This window comes from Trematomus bernacchii, unplaced genomic scaffold (assembly GCF_902827165.1).
Source record: "Trematomus bernacchii unplaced genomic scaffold, fTreBer1.1, whole genome shotgun sequence".
NCBI lineage: Eukaryota > Metazoa > Chordata > Actinopteri > Perciformes > Nototheniidae > Trematomus > Trematomus bernacchii.
This window is the reverse complement of record NW_022987616.1, coordinates 4085116-4112191: the sequence shown is the minus strand read 5'-3', so window position 1 is coordinate 4112191 and position 27076 is coordinate 4085116. Positions and strand designations below refer to the sequence as shown.

Below are 27076 nucleotides of genomic sequence, written 5' to 3'. Positions count from 1 at the left end.
CGCTGTAACCTTGACTGTTTTTTTCAGTGTACATTTTTCCTTCCTAAATAAACCCACATAGAGGGCACTTCCCTGCTCATAGGCAATTTGTTGTTCTGTTAGACCACAAACTAACTTTCCCTCTCCAGAAATAGTAAACCTACATACCTATTATTTCAAATTGAATAGGCGTTATGTGCTTAATATTGTATCTGTGTTTACTAGCTGCAATAGTATTGTCTCCTTTTCAATCCATTGGTCTGCCAAATAATACGTTTCCCAATTTACCTTCTTATTTTTGTCGAATTATACTGATACAAGTAAATACTCCGGAGCACGGCAGTAGATTACATTTTTAGCCCTGGCTCGCTCCGACGCTGTTCTCCCAGTCAGTCTAATGCAGCATGGCAGGGGATGAGAGGTCTGCCACATCGAGAGAACTATATAAAACCATGCAGAGTCAAGGAGATTGTACCTGCTGTAATAGGGTGCTTCAGAGGCTCATACCAACTAAGCCTCGCTGGCTGGTTTATTGGGCTAACATGAACTGACAGAACACCTGGTTGCAGATGCTTGTGTAAAAATGGATTACATGCACCAACACCTGGTGCACGCTGGGTGTGTGTGAGCGGAGGGGAAAACAGCAGACAGCTCTTGGAGAGATGCTTCTGTTTCATTTCAAAACACCACCTGAGCCTAAATCCCTTAGTGCAGACTGCTAATTCACCGTGGTATGTGCAAATACCCAGGACACCATCCATCAATTGGGACTGCTTTCAACTTGAAAATATTAGAACTGTAATTTTCTCCTTGGTTAGTACAGGGCTTACGATCTTTTTTTTTTCATGACAAAATGTCCACCTTTTTGTCCAGTCATCACTCATCTCATTCAAATACAGACAAGCTGGGAAAGGTGTTTTTTTTTTAAGATAGTCCATATCTTTATTTACCATTTCAACCACACCTAATACCTCATTCCACTCATAGATTTGTACAATTTGAACAATTTACTCAAGAAAAATAACAAGAGAACAAAAAATAAAACTCAACATAGGAAATCAATTCCTTCTTGGCAAGACATCTATTAATTTCTCTCTTTCATCGAAACCTGAACATTAGTGTTGCAACAAATGACACTTGAGTGTAAGGGGATGGGTGCTTAAGGAAAAGGGTGGTGTGTGCCTGTGTGTATCAATATTTTGTAAGACAGATATAGATTTCTGATATATATATATATATTTATTTCTATGGAATGTTTTTGCAGGGAGATTACCTTTATCTAAAGATAAGAGTTATTGAAATGGTCAAATGGACCTAAGTCCAGCTAACCTCAGTGTCTGTGCTAATAATTTGTTATAGTTGTCATATAATTATCTATTTGACCTCTCTGGTCTATGCAGTAGCCGTACATTATGACAACACACTGAGTTTTGCAATATAGAAGTTCTGCTCTTTTTGGTTTGTGTTAATAATATAATACTGGTTGTGATTTGTGGATTGGTTCTTTTGGTCTGTGGAGATTTTAGGTATAAGGCGGGAGCGTAGGCTCATCACTTGCAGGTGATTGGTTGGTTAGTAGGCCTGGTTGATAGCTTGCTGTGATGGGCTGGTAGATGCGGTATCGGTTGGCACATCGCTGCAGTGAGAGTCCCCCCACAGACTCAGATTTCTTCATTTATGTTTAATCCTTGAACTAAAGCCATTGTAGAAGTCCCATCCTCCATGTATACCACCTTAAGACAACCATCCCTCTTAAGGAGAGGACACAAAAGTGCAGAACTAACAGAGCAGCGGGGGGAGGAATCGAGTGGGACTTCTACAATGGCTGTATTGGCATTAAGCTCTGTTGCTGATAAATTCCTCTTACATGTAATACAAACAACAACTTCCGTGGTTACTGAGAGGAGATCTGTGCCTGGTGGGGAAACATCTTCATGGTATGTGTTCCATCAGGGGAGGCCGGTGGGTGGAGTTAGCACAGCCGTCGTGGTGCTAGCTCACTTGCGGGGCTGGTGGATGGGCTGGTTGATGTGCTGCGAGGCGGGCAGCTTGGAGACGCACGGCTGGGGCTTCTGATGAGCCACCTGAGCGGCTGCGGGGGTGAAGTCCTTATCGCCCTGAACACAACACAGGCAGTCAATATTTGTAGGCATTTCATTCTGTGCATAAAGCCAATACATTCAAGACTACAGCCTAGCCGGCAAAATGACTTAGTGTTGAGTATTTACCATAATAATTCAGACTACTTTATTCCCCATTACATTTACATATAATGGAAATGTGTCTTTGGCACTGGTAAATAAGATAAAATAACATTCACCATACACAGTGCAACATACAATTCATACACACAAAAAGAGCACAATTGCTTCATAGTGACAGTCTTAATAAAAGTGGTTAGTTCTTCCACTGGCTTGGGTCCATTAGTTGTATTACAAAAATAATATTGACTTTACATTAAGACTAGGTGATGGAGTTGGTGGCAGAATGTCCAATGACAGCCGAGGGAATAAAGGATTTCTTATAGGAGCATGCAAACAGAACAGCTGGTGTTCTTGCAGGTATAACTGCACAGAAAGCATTAACCTCCTTGGTAGCAGTGCACAAATCATTAGGGAACAGATAAGGCTTAAATCCCCTTCATTATATATTTTCCAGCTAGGAAAATCATGATTGAAGTAGGGCTGCAACTAACGATTATTTTCATTTTCAATTAATCTGCCGGTTCTGTAGATTAATCCTTTGGTCTATAAGATGTCAGAAAAATAGCGGCATCAAGGTCCAAGATGATGTCTTTTGATATCTTGATTTGATTGATAGAAATAAGTAAGAAAGAGGCTGATTATAACTAGAAACTGCAGACAAAATAAGATGATTACAAAAAGTTTAAGTATTAAAAAATACAATGATCGTGAAAACATAATTTCAAAGGATTTACTCACAACAGATGTGTACAATAAGTGTGTGAAAGTGTGCATGTGATGTAATGTCTTGAAGTGTATTGTGTATGCCCGCACACACAGAACGTGCACATTATGTCCCATTTTTAAATCCTTTCCCTCTGATAATCATAATAATGAGGAAATCCCTGAAGTGAAGCGTGGCGCGCTCGTCTGTCCCCGCTCTCATGCTCAGAAAACTCAATCTGTTATTCCAAGAAGCCCATAAACAGCCTCTCACTGCTAAATCGGATCAAATCAGGAATTTGATGATTCATGAGGAAGTGCAGAATTCTAATCTGAGACTTACTACAAACATGACTCGCCTCTCCCGGCCTGCTCTTTATCTGTCTTCCTCAATGTTCCTCATTCTTCCCTTTCTCACACTCGTGTCTTCCTGCTGAGTTCATCACCAGTTTGTGTCAGACTACATTTCGTTCCTCACCTTAACTACACTTAAAGCTATAGCATTGATCACTCTGCAGCTTCCACGATTAAGTATTAACTAGTTCCTCTAAAATACTGGATTGTAGTATTAAGTGAATATGGGGTTTGGCATTCAGCTGCAACATGTGGCTGTTACATCATACATAGGAAACAAACACATGGTTCCTTCCGCCTTTTTCATATCTTTTGATTTCTTAGAATAAAGTTTTATAATATATTTAATCAGCCCTTTGCCTCTTACTGAACTTTACCCGTCCCACCCATCCTTGTTGACCCTAATCCTCTGTGTGTGTGTATGTATATTGTGTGTGTTGTACTGTATGAGAGGCTTTGCACTACTTCTCCTGCATGTGTGTGTGAGCAGGCAAAACTAATTGACAGTGGGTAAAAGTTGCTTTTCATTCAAAGCCGGTTCCACAGCGAATGCTCGGCATGTGGATGGATTTGACCTCCAATTGCCCGTCTTCTCTTTTTTTGATCTCAAAGCTTCTGTCCTCTATCTCTGTCCTTCTGAAGCAGAGGTAAGGCAGGGAACACATTAACTGTATTAATGCGCCAAACTGTGACTGGAAGTCATGTTGACAGGCAGGCGAGCCACTTTCCTACCTCCTTTTACTACCAAAGTACACAGCTCAAATAGCTTTTTGAAATGTACATTTGCAACTATTTTTTATTTGAATATTTAAATGAAAATATGTTCAAATAGGAGAATAAACTTCATTTTTTTCTTACATCCATGTGGCTCAACAAAATGTAGAACTGACTTTCTTGAGTTGCTCAAATTCAACTAATGTTGCAAACTTGAATTTGAGGATATCTTTAGAAAGTTAAGAAAGCTAATTTATTCTCAAGAAAAGGGTCTCACCCAATATGCATTTACCCAATATGCATTTACCCAATATGCATTTACCCAATATGCATTTACCCAATATGCGGACCCTTTAACAATGTATTACTATATTGCTTTTTAGCAATGGCAGTACAATAAAATAAAATAATGTCTTAATTTAATTATATCACCTATTCTTTATACTTAGGTGTGATGACGGTGTACGTTTTTCAAGGGAACAGAATAAGAAATTCTGGAGAGAATTGTATGTTGTCATTTAAAGATAGATATAACAGAGAATACCCAGCTAGTTTCCCTAAAAGGCTTTTGGGAGGCTGTGTGCCGTGCTAGCCTCGGGGTCTGATGGCAGTGATAGGGGGTGAGAGGGGGATCGGGGGATAGATGAATGCCTGCCACCTTGCTGATATCGCAGCCATCTCCCAAACACAATCTGACTCACACACAAACACACACTCTGCAGGAAACTCAAGGGCACTTTTTCACATAAACACACACACGCATGCTCCAACACAACTTCCAAGGCCTACAGTCAAAAACAAACAAGGCTCTTCACAGACTCTGACCCACTTTTCAAAGGTCAAAGTCTGTGAAAAGCCACACACACACACACACACACACAAAATGATCAAAAAACTCCAAACGAGTTGAATAATTTTTGTCTCAATCCATGGTTGAGAAATTGGCATAACATTTAAAGATAGGAATGGTTATTTTACATGTTTAGGACTGCCCTGCTATTCCCTCCATTTCCTTCCCCCCCTGTTCTGCCTTGTTATTCCTCTTCTCTCTTGTTCCCTCTCAGCACTAAGCTGCTACTTCTCCCTGTAGAACTCATGTCCCAGATATAAACCACCTTATCGTGCTTATTTCAACAGTCCTGGTGGTGTCTGTGTGTGTGTGTGTGTCAGTGAGTGTGTGTGTGTGTGTGTGTGTGTGTCAGTGTGTGAGTGTGTGTGTGTGTGTGTGAGTGTGAGCGTGTGTGAGTGAGTGAGTGTGTGTCAGAGTGTGTGTGCTCGTCTTACCTTTGTCACCACTCCAGACACAATCACGGGAACCTTTGGTGGACTAAAAGGAGAACAAAAGAAAAGGAGAGAGATGAATGAATAGAAAATTAACTGTAGAATTCATGACAATATATTACTCAGAGAGCCGAGTGTGTGTCCAGTTTATTCTGTGGTGTGTGTGTGTGTGTGTAATGTGTGCAAGCCAAGAGTGAAGCTTTATGGCAGCATATAAAACTTTTCCAATCTGGCTACTTCAAAACTTCCAACATTTGAACATCCCAGGTTGTCAAAACACACAACACCCACAGACTGACTCTCTTCGGTAAAACACACACACACTTCGGATGGACCTGCCAGCAGCTTAAATAGCTCCCATTCATCCTGGCCAAACACCGGGGCTCCTGGATGGAAAGCATGGGAGGACAGAGGAGGAGGGGGGAGAAGCTATGAAAGGATAGGAGAGGTAAAGAGGAAGGGGATGATAAAAGGGAAGGATTTGGGAAGAAGGAGAAGAGAAGGAGGTGGAGGTGGGTGAAGGCAGGTCAGAGGGGAGGACAGAGGAACACATCCCCTATATAATAATAGACTGTTAGAGGAGGGAAGGATGGAGGAGAGACGGAGGCAGGCGAGCGCTCACTCAGACATAGAGAAAGGGAAAGAGTGGAGGAGGAATGCGGAACCCGAGGTAAGTATCGACCTTGACAAGACAAACGAGCGCCGTCTGATTTTACGGCGGCGTCACCCCCCGGCAGAAGAGTACAGTTGTGGTAGGCACCTTCAAAAGTCCACTCAAAGGCATTAGCTACAGTGTGACCAACTTCTGGCTTAAACCTCATTAACAGCATAAATATGTGGAAAAGATCAAGCGTTTCTGCAGCCTCAGCCGAGAGAACTGAAGCACTCAGAAAGCATCATTTGAAACATCTGCTACTTCCTTATTTATTTTATGAACCGTGCACAACTTTTTAATCACCATCAATTAACAGTTATGGATTTTTCCACACATCTGGCTAACCTCCATCTCTGCAATCAACACCTTGGCACTGAAAAGCCTTCTGCCGCTTACCTTTATGAGAATATTTACACCTTGCTATTAAACTCATGCGTGGATCTGTTGATTTCACATAATGCAGGGTTGAGAGGTTCTCTATTAGCAAGTCAATTCATTAAGTAGTGAGTTGGTCCTGCTAGTTTCCCTGGTAACAAAGTAAAGTTTGATATGTTTATCTGAGAAATTAGGGATCAATGTGCATATGGTTAGTGCCAGAGGAAGAAATAAATCAACTATGTGTTTACATTACACAAATTATAGTTAACTGAAAAATAGCATGCTAGCATTATAGGGTACCAGATTTCTTCATTTATTCTAACAAGCTCTAACTAGCTCGCTAGCGTTCAGCTGCTACGCCAATATTTCTGAAACAAAAATGAAGGAACTTTCTTTGAATACCTTTTATTTAAAAAAAAACAAAGCGTAACACATTTCAGTATGACTACTTGTGTTTCACACCTTGCCGCAGTGACATGCAGCACATACACTGAAGCCGCTTCGATTTCAATTTCAGTTTAAGCTCCAGCGAGGTGCGACGCAGTGGGGTTGAGGAAAGGTAGGAAGTGTATTCACACACTGAGAGAGCGTGGGCTGGGCTGTCACGTGTCTCTTTTCTATTCAATGTCTATTGTGCAATCTGAAGATGAATCCTGAAATATTGAAAAACTGACTGCAAAGGGAGGCGAGGTATGAAAGAAAACCAAGGATGAAGGGGGAAAGAAATCTGGATTCTTTTGAAGAATCAAACTTTGCTTGATTTGACTGGGACTGGGCATGAAGGATTGAGAGACGGGGGACAGATAAGACACGACTAAACCGACAGACAGACAGGAATGAAAGGTTGCAAGCCTATTGCAGATTGTTTATCGGACTCCTCTAGAAGTGTAAATACAATCTTAAAGTTAGACATAGAGGCAGATGAGAGTTGTATCCTGGCAGTCATACACATAGAACAATTGATCAAATGGAGGAACCCAGAGAAAGAGGACGCAGAAGGTGACGGGGATCTCTGCTATGATTAAGGTGTAGAGAGACCTGCAGGGGGCAGTAGAGAGCTGCAGGGAGGCCTTGGGAGGTGTCGCTTTGTGTCAGGAGAGTTAGAGTTTGAGGGAAAGGAGAGGTGGAACGAGGGATGAGGAAACAGAAGGAGATACAGGATGCTAATTTTAACTAAAAACTCAAAGAGTGAAATAAACCGTAATGTCATGTTGTTTGTTCTCCGCCTTTTAAAGCCACGCTTCACCATAGCCAAACACTACCCCACCCGTGTCTATTTGCTTCAACAGAGCAGGAAGTTTGTTGCCGTGGGCGAGGTGGTGGTTGCCATAGAAACTGATGCCTGCTCCTCCGTTCCTCCTCACCCTGTTTCCTACACCCTCTCTCTATCTCTCTTTCAACTTTCCACCAGGAGCTGTCAGCTTCCTGCACGTTTCACACACATCCAGCGTGTGTGTGTGTGTGCAGCGATGAAGTGGAGCGTGCAGGCGGCACCACCCACTCCTCTTTCTGAGGCTCTGGAACATATCCACCTCTCGCCAAATCATGGTGGAGAGGTGACATGAAGTCTACCTTCCATATGTTGTTAGTGAGAAATGCTAAGTGATGAAACAAGCATGCATTTACCTCCCTTTCCACATGGATTCACCTGAACGTTAGTCCGGTCACCAGCTTAATCTGACATAAGCCCCTCTTTCTTGTCTTATCAACCCTACCCATCTCCTATAAGTCCCTCTCATACCAAGTGAAACCTTTCCTTTTCTTATCTTTATATTGCCATGGCATTCCCCGCTTTCCATACCATAATATTTCTCCTCGCACTAATCCCGGCCACCTATCTCTCTGCCTTTGCCCCATCTGTCCATCTCGGCTAGATTGGGTACGGCAGGTGTTCCCCTGACTACAACGCTTCACTGGCTGCTACTAATGCGAAATTTACCCAGTAGCCACCTGCTAGACGTCCATCAGCGTGACATGGACATGGACAGGGACAGACAGTGTGTGTGTGTGTGTGTGTGTGTGTGTGTGTGTGTGTGTGTGTGTGTGTGTGTCCGAATGCACTCACTGATGTGTGCAGTGACTCAGCCCCTCTTTTGGATGGGTCATTTTTAGTTAAAGATACATATTTCACTGGAGGCGTTCACACAGCCGGGCCAAGAGGAGTTTATCAAGTAAAAGGATTGAAATGGTTTTCCTCAGGGATTCAAAATCACCATTTGCTTAATTTATTTACACAGCCTAATAAGTAATGATTCCTCTTCTTTGACTTCAAGAGGAATAAATACTAGGGCAACTTTTAAACCCTGTACGGCTCTGGTGAGATATGTGGCTCGTTTACATGAGGGAAAAGAGTTGCAGATATTTAACCCCACAAAATCTTAAATCAGAGAGCAGACATTGACTTGGTTTTTCTACCATCTTTAAAGTGGACCTATCATGCTATATTTGAATAAAATATTGTAGGGCCATACCTATATAAAACATGTCTGTGAAGTTTTTTTTTCAAAATACCAAACAGATCATGCATTTTAGCCATGCCTCATTTCGCTCTATTTGCTCTTTTCCAGCCCTGTCTTCACAAGGGCTGATTCTGTGGCAAATGAGCTGCAGCTGACCACGCCCCCCTGCAAAGGAGGGGGGCGAGGCACGAGCGTCATGTTACCATGCTGTTACCATGCTGTTACCATGCTGTTACCATGCCACGCAACCTCTCATTCCCCTGATAGGTGGAGAGTTGCCCATATAGGCGGAGCACCCCGTTTCTGACGTCAGAACAATTTCAAATCTGTATCAGTCTGTATCAGATCCGTTGCAGCCCCGTTTGAGCGATTTGGGTATGGAGGAAAAGAGAGAGGGTTGTGTTTTCTGACACTTGGTGAGTTCCCTGACACACCGGGGACACATATTCATGTATAAAAGACGTACAAAAGTGCATTTTGCATGATAGGTCCCCTTTAAATTAGACTGCAATGCAAATCAAAAATGAAGACTTACAAACTGCACAAAGACATTCATTTGAAGTCTGAATGCACATTTTGAAAGCTTGGACCCTTTGGTATATCTTCACTGAACAAACACTTAGATATTGGGCAAATAATGAAGTATATATTTAATTTTGAACTGAATTGATTTGTTGATCTGCTGCAACAACGAAAAATCCCAAATTGAGATAAAGTACATCTTATCTTAATCTCATCAAAACATCCCTTACATGTACACTGTGACCAGAGTCGGCCTCTAGAGCAGGAATGAACCATGAGAAGAATAAGCCAGGCTTGCACGTTGCTTTTCTATTATCGTTATCTACCTCTTTCACTTTTATGCTTTGTCTATTATGTCGCTTGTCTTGACACAAATGAAACGGAAGCAAAAGGAAATGACTTATTGCCACTGACAGCCTTGCTCTTAATTACAGGAAACACTCAAACAACAAGCAGAGTAGCTGAAGAACATGTAACACAGCCTATATACTTCAGTGTGTGTATGAGGTTGTGAGTTAAAGTGCACACACACACAACATGTATTGACAGTTGGCAATGCTCTTGACATACAGTATGTGGGTGCAGGCATACACACAATAACAGTACAACATAAGCATCAACTTTCCCCACCTCGCAGAACTCAGAGACATCAGTAGAAACAATGGATTCAGGAAGCCAAAGCCGAACATGCCAATATAGATAATCATGGAGAACAGTTATTGTTTCTCTGAATTCAGAGCCAGTGAGATGTAAAACATTTAAACCGCGGCTGCTTATAGCAAACAATAGCGACTACTGAATGGGCTGTTCAAGTTAATGCTGTAATTATGCAGTAATTATGTTGTTTACCAAATTGGCTGGCAACATTGCATAAGTCTGCTGCGAAACTGCCTACAGTACAGCCGTATGGAAATGTGGAAGTGGCTAAATTGCTTACTTGACAACTTGTAGGGTGTGTGCAAGTGTGACTTACACCGCACAAATCACCACCGAGTCTTGCATTGCAGAGTTTAACGGCAGAGAGTACTGAAGCAGGTTTAGCTCTGCAGTGAATGCATGTAGCTGCCTGTCTTTACTGTGAGCATGGACGGATTAAGAGACAATGGCCACGAGGCCTGGATATAATAATGAATTATATTTTTATAGCACTTTTCTCTGACTCAAAGACGCTTTGCAGTGTGAGGGAGGGTAGACAAACAAGGACAAGGTCCCACCCGTGTCACCGAAATAAGAGACACTCGGACTCAAAAGAGACACAAAATGGCAGGACTCAGCTTTACTTGTAGTCCTTTTGTATATCTTCGCAGTACTTTTGCACATCTTAGCAGTCAGTTTGTATCTCTTTACAGACGTTTTGAAGTTTTCCCGAGAATCCAATATATATATATAAATGAGTTTCCTTAGGTTGAGCAACACACCCACCATGAAATACTTGTGTCCCCTAGCAGTGCTACAGTATACCCCTCATTTGGTTGCAAAGGCTCATACGAACATGGAGGAAGAGCAAGCTTATACACTACACTTGATCTATTTTAGTTATATTTTTGCATCACTTTGAAGTCATGTGATGGACTTTGCAAAAAGAAAGCCAAGTCACAGCTCAGAGCCTCTCTCCTGTTGGAACCCTTCCCAGTAGGACCCGAGTACTCTTTTTGTGTGTGTGTGCTGTTGTGTTGTGTGTGTTTACCTGCTGCTGACGTACTCCTCCTCATCCTCCTCCTCATCAGCTTTGGGCACAGGCTCTGGAGCAGCAGCAGCAACCGGCTGGTGCTTCTGCACTATCCTCATCCCTCCTGCCTTTACTGCAACACACACAGAGGGACAAGAGACATTAGTTCACACGTTCATTATCAATGAATTGAAAGCTAATTAATACTCTGAGTGAATAGAAAGATATATGAGAGTAGAGCCATACTGTTTTTGTCTCGTTAGGAAAAATATACATTTTGTAAAGTTACTAATGGTACTTCACTAGAATATATGTGAACTCTTTTTATGTATAGATGGATACATTTTAGAGTTGCAGAGCAGGGTGGGGTGACTTTGCAAAGTGTAAAAATGACAGAGAAGACATTAACTGCAATTTTCACAACTTGTATGAATACATCTTATACATTTAAAAAGGAAGGGGGATAACTTAACCTTCTTCCCTAATAGTTCCCAGTTTGTACGGTGGTGTGTCAGGATATCAACACACAGGTGGAAATGATTGTAAAAAATAATGTTGACAAGTTGTTTTGATCATAAAGTCAAATACTATATTGTCCAGTTCCAGATACCTGTGACCCAATGTTTTGAGCCTTTGTAGATACACTGTGATCTGCAAAACAGGTCCACAGACGACGCCATAGCCCTCACCCTCCACACTGCCCTCTCACACCTGGACCCGAAGAACAGGAACACATATGTGAGAATGCTGTTCATTGACTACAGTTCAGCATTCAACACCATTGTGCCCTCCAAGCTGGCCATCAAGCTCAGAGACCTCGGGCTCAACAGCGCCCTCTGCGACTGGATCCTGAACTTCCTGACGGGCAGACCCCAGGCAGTGCGGGTGGGAAACATCACATCCTCCACCCTGATTCTTAACACCGGTGCCCCTCAAGGCTGCGTGCTCAGCCCTCTCCTCTACTCCCTGTTCACCCACGACTGCGTGGCCACACACAGCTCCAACACCATCGTGAAGTTTGCTGATGACACGACCGTCATCGGCCAGATCACAGACGATGACGAGACGGCGTACAGAGAGGAGGTCGAAAACCTGACATCTTGGTGCCAGGATAACAACCTCCATCTCAACATCAGCAAAACAAAGGAGCTGATTGTGGACTACAGGAAGCAGCAGGGAGAGGGACACGCCCCCATCGCCATCAATGGGGCTACGGTGGAGAGAGTCAAAAGCTTCAGGTTCCTTGGGGTCCACATCACTGAGGACCTGACATGGTCTCTTCACACCACCACCATCACCAAGAAAGCTCGACAGCGGCTCTTCTTCCTCCGCAGGCTGAGGAGGTTCAAAATGGATTCCAGGATACTCTGCAACTTCTACAGGTGCACGATAGAGAGTATCCTCACTGGCAGCATGACGGCCTGGTACGGCAGCTGCACCGACCTCGATCGTAAGGCTTTACAGAGGGTGGTGAAAACTGCACAGCACATCACCAGGACGGAGCTGCCATCCATGGAGGACCTTTACTCCCAGCGGCTCAGGAAGAAATCACTACGGATTATCAAAGACCCCCATCACCCCAGCCACAAACTGTTCTTTCTGTTGCCGTCTGGCAGACGTTACCGCAGCATCCGGGCAAGGACAAGAAGATTCGGAGACAGTTTCTTCCCGCGGGCAGTGAGACTGTTAAACAATTGAACTGTTGAAACAACATCAAACATTCAACTGCTACTCAGTAGTATGTATCTAATACCTAATATATATATATCATTCCAATAACTTGTATATAGACTCATACTGCACTATTCCACATCATAACTTTATTTCATTTTATAACTATTATTATTTTTGTATTGCTCTTGCTCTTATTGTTATTATGTTATGTTATTATGTTGCATTGTTGGAGAAGCCTGTGACATAAGATTTTCAACTGCATAATTACTCTGTAGCTATGTCAGATTGACAATAAAGAACCTTGAACCTTGAACCTTGATATGTGTAAATGATAAGCAGAGGCATACAAGTGTTGAATTTGCACTTATTTTACTTAAAGTGGACCTATCATGCTATATTTAAATGATATATTGTAGGGCCATACCTATATAAGGTATATTTATACGTTTCTGTTTTCAAAATACCAAACAGATCATGCATTTTAGCCATGCCTCATTTCGCTCTATGTGCTGTTTGCTGTCTACTGGGCTGATTCTATGAGCTGCAGCTGACCACGCCCCCCTGCAGGAGAGGGGAGACGTGCTCTGATCAAGTCAAGAGGGGGAGAAAAAAAGATCTCCGTCCTCCGTGTTTTATTATATTGTTATAGGCCTATAGAGTCGTTATTCATTTGTTTTAAAGCTCAATAAATAACAAAGAAGACCTTTCACCGGCACTTTTCTAATTTTGTCCGGAAGATTTAAACTTTAACGGACATCTTGACCGGCGAAAGAAACTGAAACTCTGCCGCACGGTCCCCTCGTTCCTTGGAAGAGGCGGAGAGGTGGGTGTTTGTCATCTGCTGGTGGACTAACCGGAGAGAATTACAGTGCTTGCCTCGATGGGGAGGGATTGCATTGAATTAAAGCAGCGGGAGCAAACGCTTGCCTCGGGGAGGGAGAAAAAAAGCCAGAGCGGAGAATAAACAGAAGGGTAACCATGGTAACTATGGGCGGGAAGTCTTCTTCGCTGCTTTTGTGGCAGACTACAGCGCCACTTACAGGCCTGGCATATGTACTACAGCGTCTCCAGCGCTTTCTAGCGGCAATGGCCGGCCGTGGCCCAATAGCCGTAGCGCCACTTCTGTGACGTCATTGAAGTGTTCAAATCTGGATCAGTTTTTAGAGATTTGGGTATGGAGGAAAATAGAGAGGCTTGTGTTTTCTGACACTTGGTGAGTTCCCTGGAACACCGGGGACACATATTCATGTATAAAAGACGTACAAAAGTGCATTTTGCATGATAGGTCCCCTTTAAGAAATGTCAGGATGTTTAGTGTTATGTTAAAAGATGTAGACATTTTCAGAATGTACTTTGATGCACTAAAACATCGGGCTATTATGCTATGATTCTACTGGTCCTGCCCACTTGAGATCACATTTGGCTACATGTGATCTCAAGTGTCATGTCATGGCCCCTGAGCTAAGAGGAGTTCAACCCCTGGCCTCCATGAACACACCTGCTAGCTGTAGCACAATGAGCTGTAGCACAGTGAGCTGTATGTGCGGGGGACCCTTATCACAGGTAGGGCCAAAGGGCCATGTGTTATCTTTCTGTGCAGCAGCAGAGGCCCAGTGATCACCTCATGTCCACGTACACCTAAACTCAGCATGCCCTACACCACTGGACACTGCGACCACCACGTCATCGCCATCCAGCTTCGATACACTATGTTACTAAAAGCTGCCATGACAAACACACGCTACAATGTGTGTTTTCGCCAATCCGGAAGTAAGGAAATGTACGAAATTGAGCAACATAGCAGATTACTGTCAATCGTACATGCTAACAGCCTTCAACTGCAGTGATTGCACAAGCCTTATTCACCGTCATGTGATATTTTGATTTGAGAGGCTGCAGTAAACAAAGGCCTTCAGTTTACAGGAAGCTTTCAGAAACAGCAGGCAAGCAGCGGAGGGGTTTACCTGCAGGGAGGTGTCCTCCTTTGGTCTCCACTTTCTCCATTTTCTCCTTCGGTGGGGACGACATGTCTGCTGTGATCCTGAGTCTGAAGAGAGAGCAAACAGCGGCGTGGAGCTCAAATCCTGCTTTATTCTGCTTAACTGTGGACTACACTTCAGCCTGGAACGTCAACGTGGCTTGTCCTGAGAATTGTTTGGAAAACCATGCGTGATGACGTCAATTGGAGGAGGAGAAACCACGTGAGCGGCGCGCTGACGTCAGTCGTAGACAGCGTGTGCAATCTGGATCCAAACTACTTTTTTATTATTATAATGGACCACGAAAGAAACCAAAAGAATGAGTCACCAAATAAAAATAATAATTTGATAATAAATATCCTGATGGAAGGTACCTTTATTTGATGATAAATATAAATATATATATTTTTATTTTATTTAATATTTTATTGGAAATACATATTTTATTGGAAATACATATTTGTATGTATTCATTTTATTTGAATGTAATTATCTTCTTATTTTTATTTGATTCATTATATAATGAATGCTTTCACCCCGGGATTAATAAAGTATTCTGATTCTGAATCTATCCATGCATTTGAATTTGTATTACTTTTTATTATGATATAATTATTTAGTTATTTGTAGTCCAATTGTTTATCCATCTGAATTATTTCATCCCATCATCCCCAAAAATCATATAAAGTACAAGAACGACCATACTGAATGCATGTTTGCAAAATGACTGTCTCATACACACACACAATGTGAGAGTCCACGAAGGAGCTGTCCAAAAAGCCTGTATCAAACAGTCAGGTGCTTTGTGTTGTAAACAAATATATTTTAGGATCCAGTTAAACTCACTACTTAATGTCTGACTCTAATAGCCCATTAGGTACATTTTAATGGTGGGAATAAATGCTGTTTCGCTGATACTTTATTTTATTAAGAGCAGAATGCAAAAGTAGAAAGACACTATTTTAAGTGCTACTAGCTGTACACCTACAGCTTCTAAGACTGAAACATGTATTAAGCTAATCCTTCTGATAGTCAGTTTCCTTCGCTAACCCGAAAGTATTTTAGAAAGTCTCGCTTATAGCGCAATGTCTCAAAATAAAAAAAGCAGCAGCCGGGCATCAGTAGGATTAGACAATCCAACAGTACGAAAAGGGAGAGAAAGGGTTTCTATGTATGTGCGTTAAAGTGGGAACTTTTTAACCCCCTTCTGTTTTCCTAAATCAAGTCATTGATAGGCTGATGTGACACTGGCTGATGTGACACTGGCAGAGCTGAGATGTGCTGGCAAAGCCAAAAGGTCCTAAGGCAACTGAGAAAAAGGACATACGAATGATGTTCCTGATTGAATAAATACATTAGAATATTGAGACCATATGCTTCAGTGTACATATAGCTATTATGTTTCTATGTAGGACACCATGTGTGTTTTTGTCTTTGTGTAGCAGCTGTTGATTAATAGGTGTTTGCACTGCAATGTGCTTTATGTGATATGTTCTAGGAGTAATCAATCTGATGAGTGTGCTTACATTCACATGTGGGGACATGTGATTACAGTATGTGAGAGTGTGTGTGTGTGTGTGTGTGTGTGTGTGTGTGTGTGTGTGTGTGTGTGTGTGTGTGTGTGTGTGTGTGTGTGTGTGTGTGTGTGTGTGTGTGTGTGTGTGTGTGTGGTCACAGTGAGGCATGCAGACCATCATCAACTGTGTAATGGCATAATTGCAGTGTGAAGTGGCAGCTGTCTTTTTCACTCGGACCATCAGAAGAAGTGATGTTTGCTGCACTCACAGTCCACACACACAAATACACCAGTTTTAATTTAGTACATTTGAATTATTCATTGACACACACGACAACAAATATTAAGAATACAGATGCAATCAGATAATTTTCAACACACACACACACTGCTGATGATGCATGTGATTTGGCGGAGGGGGGGGGGGGGATCCCAGCATCACATTTATCCTCAAAGGGAAATAATCTGTTGCCAAGGCATTAGTGTCCCTGTGGAGGGTGTTGACAACCAATCAAAAGGCCAGGAGTTCACTCACAGTTCAGGAAGCAGTCTGCTGATAATTAGATGAATTGTTAATTCTACTTTAAATGTTCAGACTTTGTGAACTCTTATTTGAAAAAATAAGTTAATAGATGTCATTCTCAAATTCAACAGTGGCCTAAGGAGTAATTCTGGCCCTAATAGAGTTATTTTCTTATTTGTATTTGTCATGTTTAGGTCCAGACACTGCTGTGGCACCACATTCTTTAGTCTTGTCTGAGATATGCAACACTTGTGTTAAAGGATTGTCTGACTCCAACACATTTGACTTACATTTATAAACACAACAGAACTTTAAAGAAAGTATTTGGTTCGATTATCAAAAGAAAACACTCTTCTTATAAAGGCAGCCAATAGTTTCAATATCATTAAATAGCTTTCAAGCATGTTAACCATGCTGCAACTCAAACCCAGTCACCTGTGTTTGTGTGGTTCTCTCTGTCACATGCATCCATGAATGCATACATGTGTGTGCATATGTGGCCACTAGATGGAAGAATGCAGCTTTACTGCATCACAGAAGCCTCTCCAGTTGTGTGTGTGGGAGTTTGTGTCCTACAGGATTCATCATCGCTGTCACTCCAACAAAGCCTGACCTGTGATGTCCCAGAAAAACTGACGAGTCACTGTTAGAAACTGCACAGCTCCGAAGCAAAATATACACAGCTCCACATGCAGCTCATATTTTCTCTCCCTCTCAGACTTTCTTTTTGTGTCAGTCTCCCTCCGACCTGTCTCCCTCTGATGTGCACACACACATGCAAGACTGAGAAAGAGGGTGAGCATTCATTACTCAGTGTGAAAATACATGGCACACATTCAAACTGCCATAGGTGAAATCCTCTTTAGAAGTCAGTGATCTCAACACCTGCCCATGGCTGATATGACTGTGTGTGTGTGTGTGTGTGTGTGTGTGTGTGTGTGTGTGTGTGTGTGTGTGTGTGTGTGTGTGTGTGTGTGTGTGTGTGTGTGTGTGTGTGTGTGTGTGTGTGTGTGTTGCCTGGGCCTTTGAGAGGAGCACTCTCAGAGACGGCTTACAGAGAGACAGAATGAGGACGTCACAGGTGAGTGAGTTTTCTCAAACTGACAGGTGTGTATACACACATACACACACATTTGTTCTCTCACACACATGCAATCATGCCTCCGACACATACAAAATCTCTGCTTTTCTCTCCCTCTCTTACACACACCACACACACATGCCGGAGCTCTGTGGGAGCCAGCTGGGTCCTCTGCTGCACTATCACACATGAATAGGCAAGGCTTCTTCTCTGCTCTGCAGCATTGACTATTCGATACCTGACAAGGGCGCCTTATGGTGTGTGTGTGTGTGTGTGCTCATGTGGGGGTGTGCATGTGACAGAGAACCATTCCATAAGTGTACACTTTGATGCATGTGTCCATGTATCTCAAAGTCAAACTGACACAGGGTGAAAAGTCAGGACAGGAAAGAGAAGAAGAAGCGCTGCAGCAAGCAGATTGATTAACAATAATGCAATGCTTTATCGATCAGCGCAGGTTTTCTCCCTTTGCTGTGTTCCTCCTCCACAAGGAGTCTGAGGTCAAGTTTAGTGAAACAGTAAATCAAATGCTAAATTTGCTCATTTTAGAAAAGGAACATACTCACTGTGACAGTAGTCCTCAAGCTGCTTCAAGACAGGGTGCACCCGAGGTAGCCATCATTTTAATGACACCACAGAGACATGAGAGTTCAAATACTCATTCATCTCGGTATGGTTTTAGCTTTTATTGATGTGTTCTGTTCAGCATGATGAAAGGTGTCCTGGTTGTGCTTTGTTCTGCATACTGGATCGAATTCAGGGCCTGCAGTGTTAATTAAGGACAAATCTACTGTCTATTTCTCTGTGTGCACAGGTTTATGCTGAAACAGGTTCTCTAAGGTTAGAAGTTGTTCACAAAGCCACTCAAACTTTTGCATTCAATGCTGACATGCTATCTAAGGTATATTATATTTTTAGCCAATGTCCTGAGTTTCTGTTCCACATATGTAGAACACAACAGGAGATTCTAAGTGTTCTGAGTAACTGGTACTTTGTGGTTTAGGTGAGGGGTATGACTGCAGGAGACAGCACATGATGCGGACAGTGGCGAGCCGTCAGGGCCCTCTAGGCCCTCTGTGAGGGCCTAAAATATTCCAAAAACTAATATTTAAAAACATTTTAAAATATATATTTTTTAAATATTATTTTGGTTATATTTTTCATTAGTTTTACCGAAAAAAAACTTGATTTAATAAAATAACATTTCCAAAGAAATAAATCCTTCGAATCTGCCTGTTCAGTCTCTGTTTGAATGTCAGTTACTATAGCGGGCCTCTCTGCGATTCACAGAGGGCCCGCTATAGTAACTGAACGAGAGAGTAATGTCAAATGACAGTACAATTGACCAATCATATCATCCCTCTAAATGGGTGGGTTTTATTATCGCGGACTTTATGACGAGTTCCGCCCGCTGTGAAACTTTTCTTGTTTCCATAGCAACAACAACTTCCTGTCAACAGCGTGAACTCGCCTTCAAAATAAAAGCATGCCAAATTACACTTAAGACATACAACTGCAATGAAAGTAACAAACACAATGCAATATCATTTTCAATGTCAAAGAACACAAATTGGGTTCACAGGTGTTGTTTTGTGTGGTAGAGGGTCGCTGTCATTGATGCGTTTTGCACCCTGGGCCGTTGTTTTGATATTCCGCTGAAGTATACGCTGTGACATAATAACTCTTTTATTTTTTATTTTTTTTGAGGGAAGGGGTGGGGGTCAGAGGGCCTAGGTATAAAGCTCACGGCTCGCCACTGGATGCGGACAACATGACGGTTCCAATGCCGCCTAGTATCTGAACAGTGTCTCCTGCCTTTCTTTGAAATCCCAAATGTTGTGTCTTTCAAGTACTGTAAGACATTTTCAATGGCATTTTTTTTATAAATGTATATTCTTCTGACTTTTGGATGTTTGTTTTATTCTCTTTTCACGTCAGCTGCAACATAAATCTCATAAACACACCCTCCCTCAATGTGACACTGATTGGCTCTATCCACACATGAGCTCAATCAGATTACTAAAGACCCGGTAGGGTGAAGTACGTTCTCACATACAATGAGGGCGTGTAGTTGTTTTCATTGCATGTGTGAAAGGCCCTGAAGATAGTACCCATGGTTAGATTTCTTCTTACTGCACATTAGCATTGTCATTGTGAGCTTGACTGTATGCTGATGTTAGCATTTAGCTAATTTCACCAGGCAGTGCACCTACATTTTCCGCAGAATGGGGGCTTGACTGTCCGCCCCTGGGATTAACAAGGGAAATACAGGAAATAAGAACACAGTGTCAACTAATTAAAATCAATAACATCCCTACATGTAATTTTCACATCCTCACATAAAATATCTTCAATCACTAACGTTTAATCAAAACTGTGAGCTTTTTGTTCAGACTTGTTATTCCTGCAGAGTTCTTCACAAAGATTTCTCACTGCTGATTTTCTGAGGCTATTTTCGGATGGCTTAATCAGCACTGTTCAGTCTTAGTGCTGTGTGAAAGAGTTCTTGGCAAGGATCAAATTAAAACATCCTACCACATCCCACAGGTGTAAGTGAACCATGATAACACCCATGTCAAACAGCAGTTAACATCTCGCTGTGAGGCCCTCTGACATATCTTTGTCTTCTTCTGTTGCTTAGAAAGGAAATGCAGCAGACTTTATGACAGCAGAGGGAACGAGAAATGAAAAGTGATGTACTCGATTCAAATAAGTGGGGATTTGGGAGGACCTCTTTCTGGGCTTTTTTTGTCTGAAAAAGCCTGTTTATATTACTTCTCCTCTCCATACCTGATCCCTTCAATCGTCTCTCATCTTAGTCCTCTGTAATTTTCCTCTTCACTCCATCCTTCTCTTTACCTACGGGCGCAGCCTCTCAGTCATCTCCATGAAGAGGCAAAGCTCAGCACACACTCTTGGCCAGTAAAACAGGAGCCAAACATCTTCTTTTTAGCAATCCAACCATCATTCCCTGCAGTATAAAACAGGTTATTTGTAGGGAAAAAGCCTGATCAGTGCTTTTATTTTTTGGTTGGAAGTGTCTTTTATTAACCAGGCTGTTGTTCTCGCTGGAAAAGCTATGCGACCTGCAATTGAGTTAAAATGTAAGTAATAAATCAACGTATTGCTCTTACTGCTATGTGATTTCTTTAAATGTGCTGATTTGCACATACTTATTTTATAATATAAGGTTATTAAGGTTAATGGTTTGAGTACTGATGCTTCTCATGTTTTTCGCTATATAATTCCTACATTTTCTCCATACTGTTAAAAGTCTCCCTGTCCTTCCCTATTCTTTTCCTACCTTTCCATTATCCTCCAACCTACTCTTCCTTCTTTCACCTTCCTTCAGGCTCCACCCTTCCCTTTCAAACGAGAACATTCATTTCTCCAGGTCTATCTGTGGCAAACAGTGGCTCCATGGAGCCTTATTTCTTCTTAAACCCAAATTGATTTCACACTCAAATCCTCAGAGTATATATCACAGACCCTCCACCTGCTCCCCTCTACACCTCAGTCTCCCTTTTCCCTTACATCTCACTTTGTGTCTCACCTATCTTCCCCACTGGCTCTCTGCTGACATGCCCCTGCACGCACATACATGCGTACACCCGCACACACACCTTTGAGTCCTGCCAGAGGTGTTTGACAGCTGAATGGGCAGGGAAGCAATGAGAATTAGAGGGAGAGAAAGCTGGGAGAGAAGGAGTGAAACATTGAAGGCCGGAGGCATCTGCAGGGTGAAACAGGGCGCTTTCTGGAGAGGCTGTGCGGAGGGAAATTGAGGAGCTATTTTCATGCCACATTAAGTTACACCGGCCTTCCACTATGGGACTGTGCTCACACAGAAGAGGCTATTGTGAAGGCTAATAATCAATGCAATGGAGTTATTACCCAACACTACATTTCACAGGCCTAAAAGCATCAAAGAGGGAGAAGGCAGGGGGAGAGAAGGGGGAGACATGAATTCCAATGGGTGGTAACAAATGCTGCTCAGCCTCATTCATTTAATGCTTCAAGTTCACTTCAATCTCAGGATAATTGGATGAATGGGATCAAAGTCGGAGGGGGCGACGCAGAAAGGGAACAAAGCAAGGGAAAAATACAAAAATGGGTATTTTGGAACACGTGAATTGCCATTAGTGGATCTTTCATGTCGGTCCACTGTCATTAACGTGACAATAGAGGCTGATGGATGTAGCAGCCCTTCAATTCGCTTTACGTCTCATGTTTTAAACTATTAACACCGCTATGAGCCGGTCTCAATGCTGTCACTCAGAGGCAGCGTAACATTCAAATATGAAACCCCTGTACATGCCTATCACTGCTGTTTAAGGTAAGTGTATTACATTATTGCTTTATATATGTCAGTCATGTTCATCCACACTGTCTCCTTATTGACATCAATTGTAAGTATATCTTGGTTTGACCTGATATGTAAATTACTTTGATACCTGTAATTTGTGTTCTGCAGAACCATTTTTAAAAGTCATGCTCAGAAACCATAGGAAGTCTGTGGGAGGGTAATGGTTCTGGCATCATGCTATTAACTCTTCAAAGCCCCCTAAAGTCCTTTTGAGCAAAAAAAGAGACTGAAAGAACGAGCAAACGGGAATAAAGCTAAAACCCATCAAAGTGTGTCAGATTAACCTACACCATCACCACATGATTCAGATTTGCTTGAGAGAAAAACACTTTATACGGTGTACATGTGAAGAAAACATCCCATAGTTGCTAATTAAGGAAAGGGTTTGACACATTTTCATCAGTTATTAAATGATTAACAGTTGCGGAGACAATGGTGTTTGATTGCAAAGAGTCTTTTTATTTTCCTTGTGTTCAAGTACGGTCGTCTCTCAGTAGGGTCATCTAAGAAGCATGGACACACAATAACACACAACTCGCACCAGAGCCTGAGCATCTTCAGGTGGGATTTCTCTTTTGTCTCGATTGAGAGGGGGTTGGGGGGGGCCCGATCAGCAGCTTCCACGTACAGGTCAAGTGAACAAGAGTTCTGTTGTATACCACATAATCATTTTTTTCTCTGCGAACATTTGTTGCATTTAGTGACACTGACATCTGCACATAAAAATTATATATATATTTATATTTATATTCATATATTCATAGATTTGTCATTCTATATCAACAATTCATTCTAGTGATTTTTACCTTGGTTTTTCATGTTGTAAAACTGGACAAACTGTCGGTAGGAATGCCTTGTTTGGACATTGATTTATACAGGAACACACACGCACTTACACGCAACAGAGGCACACACACACACACACACACACACACACACTACTACACATGCATGCATAGATACGCTCGCTCAAGTTTACGTGTACACACACGGGCCACACATCCTGTCACATACATGCACACGTACACAAACGCACGCACACATGTGTCCCTACACAAGCACGCCCACACATGCTCAGCCAACACAGAGAGGCAGGTCTGTACATCTATGGGAGGGAGATGTTACCCATGATCCCCAGCAATAATTACGGCTTCACCTGATCAAAACACAAGAAAATACAAACAGCAGAGGGAGTCATTCAGTCATTGTCTGTAAACTTCGACAGAATGTCCCTTTAAAGTCCACTAGGTGTCAAAGTTTGGCACAATGTCATGTCTCTCTCTTTCTCTTTATCTCTACTGTACACTGAAATGTCACGGTGGCTCTGAGACGGACCAGTTTTGATGCACAAGTGATGATGAGAAACCACTGAAAGTTGACAAAGTCAAACAGATCAGCTCCCAAAAAGGAAAATATTTTCCAAAGACCGAGAGTGTGCTTTAAACATACACAAATATTCTTTAGGCAGTGAAAAAGCACTTTTGTCATCAGGGACTCTGGAGCGGTGCTGTTCTGCCAATCGGATGCTGTGGCAGCCCTGAACGGCTCTTGACGTTTGAACATGTCCACAACAAAATTCATTTGATGGAGAAAAACACAAACACTGCGGGGTTTCCTCTCCGGCGGGGAAAAGGGCAAAAACAAAAGTGTCCACTGACATCCATCATGAGAATGTCTGTTCTGCTTCTCGGGTTCGCACTTTTTTGTGTGTTGCTTTGTTGTTTCAGTCAGTAGTCGGGTATGGGGGGGAAAGAAATCATGTTTTCACAAGTGGCCCCATCAAAAACATGTGTAATATACACACGATATCACCTTTGAACTGTACACATAAAATAAAAATGCTTTTGTGAAAATTTAGAAAAGTACAAATAAAAAAAGATGTAAAATAATGATTAAAAAAAAAGTCTTTTGAAGATGACATTCTTTGAAAACTGTTGGAGAAGCATCTGTAGGCGGCAAGGCAACAAAAAAGGGGGGGATAAAAGCAGTGCTACGTTTGTCACTTGGGTGAAATGGTAAACATCCACTTCTTGCCTTGTGCCTCCTGTGCTTTCATCTTTTTCTGTGCTTTCATTCCTTCTGACCTACTCAAGAACCCTCATGCCATCTTTGCCTCCCTCACATTCCTTCTGTCTTCAGAAAAAAGGTCAGGACCCTTTCTGCTCCTACAGAGTAAGAGCTCTCCCTCATCTGCTCCCCATTATTTCCTGATCCCATCTTGTTCCTCTTCTCTGCTTGGTCCTCTTATCTCTTTCTATATTCTCCGGCCCACTCCTCTCTCACCCTTTCAAACACACTTCTTCATACCTTCTCCCCCTTATCCACTCACCGGTGCAATGGAGCTGACTTTGAAGAAATAAAGCTGTCTGGGGGAAAAAGAAAAAGGGAAAATGTCCGCATGCACATGCACAGTCTCTGGGTGTTTCTCAATGTCGAGTACGCTTGCTTCAGAAGCGAGGCAAGAATACTTCCTAGCCTCGGAAAACGAAGAATGGAACAGGCGAGCAAGTGTGCGTCATCTGAGAGGCCCCGCCTTACATTTTCCGCCACAGATTTGGGGAAATTGGTCTGTGTGCAAAGCATTGTGGGGATTTTAAGACCGCAAAGTCTACTCATGTGCAGGCTCGAAATGTCTCCAAACGAAGTACGCCGGGCTCGGTAGAATTCCAAGTATGCTGGACATTGGTACAGGATTTCGGCGGCACTCGATGACGTAGTATGCTTGAAATAGTGGCTCTGGAGCAGCTTTACTCGAGATTGAGAAACACCCTCTCTTTGTCACTCAACCTGACTTCCTTCCTTAACCCCATCTAGCTTCCCCCTTCTTCTAGTGAACACACATGTGCTGCCACTGGCTACAAGATCCAGTTTCAACACGCCACTTGCTGTCTACTTGTGATAATCTGATGTTGATCTCTTTCAAAAATAATCCCTTTCACACACTCACACACAGACTCTCTCTTGCCCCCCCATGGTCGTGGTCTGACTAGACCCAGGAGTCGGGTGAGGCCGGGTAGTGGTTGGTCTCGTAGTTCAGTTCGCTGTAGGGCCGAGAGGCCGAGTAGAAGTCCACGTAGTTGCCGGTGGATTTGAGGCCCAGATGCATGCGCAGGTCCTCCCGCGGGTCCCGGGGGGCGGTGCTGGAGCTTGGGGGCTGCTGGGGTTGGGCCTGAGGCTGGGCCTGAGCCTGGACCTGCGGCTGGGGCTGGGAGGGAGGAGCTGGGGGTCCCTGGTCCTCGTAGTACACTTCATTAAAGCTCCGGCTCTGGCTGTGAGGGGGAGGCTGCGGCGGCTGGGGCTGGGGGAAGGAAGGAGGGGGAGGGTAGGGGTCGTAGTCTTTTAGCAAGGTTGATGACGGGCTGTCCTGCTGGGGCACAGGGGGCACGACGCAGGGCTGGGCTGGAGCCTGGTTGGGGGGAGGGGGGGGGTTGAAGTGGCGGAAAAGTGGTAGGTGGGGGTTAAGTGCAGCAGGCAGAAATAAAGAGTCATCAGAGAGGGAGATAAGGGGGAGAGATGGAGAGGAGAGTGGCGGGAGGAGAGTGAGCACATGGGGGAGAAGGTTTCAGAAAGGCAGGCAGTACGTGTACAAAGATAGGAAAGACCTGAAGGAAGGAACTCTTACTGTGAATTCTCTATTACATGCACGTATTGATCTCTACCTTTGTAACACAGGTTAGTGATTGTGTGTGTGTGTGTGTTTTTCAAAATGAAGTCATACTGTATGTGTTAAAATCCCTTTTCTCAGAAATGTCAGGTATTTAGTTGAGTTAACCATCCTTGGTTAAACCTAAAGTGTCTACCCAAAAAAAGGAACTTATACAGGAATGATGTATTTGATACATATGCTCCAACATACGAATTTGACAATGTAATAATCCTATTCAGAGGCTATCCTGCTGTCTGTGACTCCTCCCTCCTCCCCAGCAGAGTCATTCATCAGAAGCAAATCATTAGCGCAACCAACCAAGGTGATGATTTTAATTGCCCAGAGGGTGGGGCTTCAGGTTGCAGTTTTCCAACGCTGCCAGAGCTGGGGGGGGGGGGGGGGTTCTGCTGCATGCTCTCTTATCACAGTGGGACACCTTTTATGTGAATGTGTGTGTGCATCTTCCTTCCTGCTGCTATCTCTCCTAATAACCACCTTGTCATGACAGCATATGCCAATTTATGAGAGCCCTGACGACAAGCATGCACTGCTAAAACCTGCCGTGCTGGTGTGTGACTTTTTGTACGTACCAACGTGTAAAGTGTGAAGTATATTTATAGAGTCCTTATTAACCCACCTGGCTTTGCTTGATGTCATCGCTGGCGGTCAGGTAAGAGTTTCGGAACAATGTAGATGTTCCACAGGACACTTGAACTGGATGGATGCAGAATGGACAGAAAAGAGAAAGAAAGCACTGTTAAGTGAATGATAAGGATAATAATGCTAATAATAATCATTCAAATTCAAAATAAAATACAGAGAGGAGGGATAGTGAAAAAGCAGTGAGAGAAAGACGCTGGAAAAGAACGAGAGGCATAGATGGAGAAAAATCAAAGTGTGTGAGTAAGAGAAGAAAAATAATGTGAGACAAAAAAAGGGGAGAAAGCGAGAGGAGAAGTAGAGAGTGAAAATAGAAGAGAAAGAAAGATAAAGAGGGAGATAAATAGAATCATTTCATTCATTTCGTCTCTCCATCACACACACACACACACACACACACACACACCACACACACACCAACACACACACACACACACACACACACACCACACACACACACACACACACACACACACACACCACACACACACACACACACACACACACACACACACACACACACACACACACACACACACACACCTGCCATGCCGTCTTTCCGGGATGTGTGCTCTCCTTGTTGCTATGGAAACCAGCGTTGGTTGCCGTGGAATCGTAGTCCATCTTGCGTTCCTTCAGACTCATCATCTCTCTGGGGGAGGCTGGAGCGCTCGCTACACACACACACACACACACACACACACACACACACCA

General features: G+C 42.9%; 2 protein-coding genes across 2 annotated transcripts in view; both read right to left on the bottom strand.

The window, feature by feature from the left end:
- Positions 1-888: 888 nt before the first annotated feature.
- On the bottom strand, positions 889-14787 carry dap (death-associated protein). Its single transcript, XM_034132515.1, has 4 exons — positions 14556-14787; positions 10936-11050; positions 5238-5280; positions 889-2096 (listed from the first exon to the last, which is right to left on the bottom strand). The coding sequence occupies exons 1-4, from the start codon at positions 14617-14619 to the stop codon at positions 1977-1979; spliced, it is 342 nt and encodes a 113-aa protein (XP_033988406.1). The 5' UTR covers positions 14620-14787; the 3' UTR covers positions 889-1976.
- A 7712-nt stretch (positions 14788-22499) lies between these two features.
- ctnnd2a (catenin (cadherin-associated protein), delta 2a) overlaps positions 22500-27076 on the bottom strand; it is a 208383-nt gene continuing 203806 nt past the window's right edge. The window contains 4 exon segments of the mRNA XM_034132641.1: positions 22500-25462; positions 26340-26416; positions 26906-26944; positions 26947-27036. Of these exon segments, the coding sequence (XP_033988532.1) occupies positions 25043-25462; positions 26340-26416; positions 26906-26944; positions 26947-27036 (626 nt within the window). The 3' untranslated portion in view covers positions 22500-25042.

Excerpts from the sequence above, each read along its gene's own strand:
- dap (XM_034132515.1), bottom strand. The coding sequence starts at position 14,619 with ATGTCGTCCCCACCGAAGGAGAAAATGGAGAAAGTGGAGACCAAAGGA. Across the intron at positions 11,051-14,555 it reads AGGAGGACACCTCCCTGCAG|TAAAGGCAGGAGGGATGAGG; the intron begins GTAAACCCCTCC and ends TGTGTGTTGCAG. Across the intron at positions 5,281-10,935 it reads GAGGAGTACGTCAGCAGCAG|TCCACCAAAGGTTCCCGTGA; the intron begins GTAAACACACAC and ends TTCTCCTTTTAG.